Source organism: Gadus morhua, chromosome 16 (genome assembly GCF_902167405.1).
Source record: "Gadus morhua chromosome 16, gadMor3.0, whole genome shotgun sequence".
NCBI classification, from domain to species: Eukaryota; Metazoa; Chordata; class Actinopteri; order Gadiformes; family Gadidae; genus Gadus; species Gadus morhua.
The window spans coordinates 24481907-24484406 of record NC_044063.1 but is presented as its reverse complement, the minus strand read 5'-3'; the positions used below and the strand labels follow the sequence as shown (position 1 = coordinate 24484406).

Genomic DNA, 2500 nt, shown 5'->3' with positions numbered 1-2500 from the left:
GCGCGTATGCATGTGGATAAATCAGCTGGTGCGTGTCTATGCAAATGACACACAGAAGATCGAATGGACCCCGCGCGCGGCTCACACCGTCTCCACCCTCCGCCTCGACACGGACCATAAGTCCAGGGCCAGCATCTCCCCGCTCCGCGTTGCTGTCAGGAGGACCGACTGGCGGAGAGCCGCTGCGGCTCACAGCCATCTGATGCTGCGCGCACCCCCCCAAGATTTGGGTTCAACGACCGGGCGCCAGAGGAAACGCACAGCCAGACCCCGGCCACGGACAACTACACTGAATGAGATATCTATGTAGATGTCACGTTAAAAGCTGACACGTTCCCAATTCCGTCTGGCCACCATCGGGCATGCTCGCCTCCTGTCCGATTCACCACGTTGGAGTTTGAATGAGGGGTCCGGCCGACATCAACGCAAACAACTCCCACGTTCTTTTTTCTTTCGAAATGCCAGACAATGTTTCATTCCTCAGGAATCGCACGGACCTGGGACAGGGGAGCGGAGGGGGGAGACTGCTGGGACCGGTGGGGGCAGCGCGCCCGGCTTGGGCCATCACGCTTCTGGCCAGCGTGTTGATCTTTACAACCGTCGTCGATGTCCTGGGCAACTCGCTGGTCATTATCAGTGTGTTTAGGAACCGGAAGCTCAGGAATTCTGGTAGGTAGACCAAACCATTACAATTGATAAACAGTTTTATTTTGGATGTTATCAATTTGTGTCCTTATCTGTGTGTGTGTGTGTGTGTGTGTGTGTGTGTGTGTGTGTGTGTGTGTGTGTGTGTGTGTGTGTGTGTGTGTGTGTGTGTGTGTGTGTGTGTGTGTGTGTGTGCGCGCGTGCGTGTGTGTTTGCGTAACGACCCACAATATTTCACAAAAAAGGACAAGTTTATTCATGGTGCGATATGTTTGTAAATCCACAGCTGTCATGACATTATGAAGGACATTATAAGATGGGTGATCTGGAGGGTTACCAGGACCCCAGATCAAATCCATCGCTGCAGGTAGAAGCTGTGATGTTTCCATATTTTGGCGCCACGCTTCTTTTGAATCAGTGAAGCGTCCTATTCACAATCATTAGCGCTCCGTCACGTGCACGTGGACTGGAGGATATTATGTGTGAATGAAACGCTTGAATGGACGTTTTTTATTCAAAGCGTCTATCACGCGCTCGCAGTAGAATCATTATGCACGAAGGGGGACTAATGGATGAATGTGCGTGCATGCTGCAGATCAGATATGGAAAACAGCTGTCTTGGCATGATGATTGATTGGTTTCAGTTTACAGTAGGACTATTTTGGTCGGACTCAGTTTCCGAGGATCATAGTCTATGATGATCTACCTGAAAACAACAACATTGATATTGTCAATTCTCACCTATCCCATATAGGCGTTTGCGCGCGTCTGTGAGTGCGTGTGCACGCGCGCGTGTGTGCGTGCGTGTGTGTGTATGTTTTTGTGAGTGTGCGTTTACGAGCGTGCGTGCGCTCCGCGTTATACCGACGCGGGGGATTTCAAATGCATTCCCCGGTGTAAGCCAAAATAATAAGAAAAGGCAAGCAAGACCCCGGTCGTGTCAACAGTTTGACTTTAGTTCCACAACATGCCCCAAAGACAAAGTATACTGGCCTACATGTAAAAAAAAAAAAAAACGATATCAGTCTGTTCCTCTTTTTTTGATATTCCTTCGATTATAATTTTCTAGTTCATGGTTTGTTTTATTATGTCCCAGTGTACTCGGATAGTATGGGAAACACACGGCCTTTTAAAATATTTCTCCATTTGGAGGAATGTCGAATAGCGTGACATGCGGGCAGTTATTTCCAGGCAGGTCCATCTGCTGTTCAATTTTTAAAGCCCTGTTTGATATACCGAAGCCGGCCGGGCAATGCGGATAGCGCAGAGCCCTGCAGCTCTCTCCTTCCCGGTTGCGTGGTCCTCTAAAGGCGCTCGTTAAGCTGTCCTGATCAACCAATGCGCTCCTCTGGTTTTTACGCGCCCACAGAGGCGCCATCCTGATACTTGCAGCCTAAGATACGGCTTGGTGACACCAGCACACATCAAACCCCCCACACTGTAAACGTTCTTGCATGCATATAAAGACCCCAACATGTGTACACATCCTAAACAAAGACGTGCCCATTCCGATGTTGATGTAGGCTATACCATTTGGCAGTTATTGTGTCCTTTACAAAATGTACTGCCTAAATTACAATATTTTCAGCAAGGATACGTTAAATCAGTATGGTATTACGATATATGGGTAAGTAGTCCTATGTTGAGAAACGCTGTGAACCTTCCTTGTGGCAGGAATGCCAAATGGCAGAAATGTCATCCGAAGGGGTTTCAGAACAAACGTTCCCGCCTCCGGCAGTTTTCTGGAAGCAGGCACACACCATCTTGTTAAAAGCCTTCTCCCTCAAAGTTAAATGCCTCATACATATAAACAATAATTGATAAGCTTGCCTCTCTCACTTGCACGGCCTTGTCC

The 2500-nt window shown here is 48.5% G+C and overlaps 1 protein-coding gene across 1 annotated transcript in view; it reads left to right on the top strand.

The window, feature by feature from the left end:
• Nucleotides 1-2500, top strand: part of mtnr1ba (melatonin receptor type 1Ba) — a 47119-nt gene that overhangs the window by 172 nt on the left and 44447 nt on the right. The window contains exon 1 of the mRNA XM_030337295.1: nucleotides 1-669. This exon is cut by the window's left edge and continues 172 nt beyond it. Within this exon, the coding sequence (XP_030193155.1) occupies nucleotides 402-669 (268 nt within the window). The 5' untranslated portion in view covers nucleotides 1-401. The remainder of the gene's footprint in view (nucleotides 670-2500) is intronic.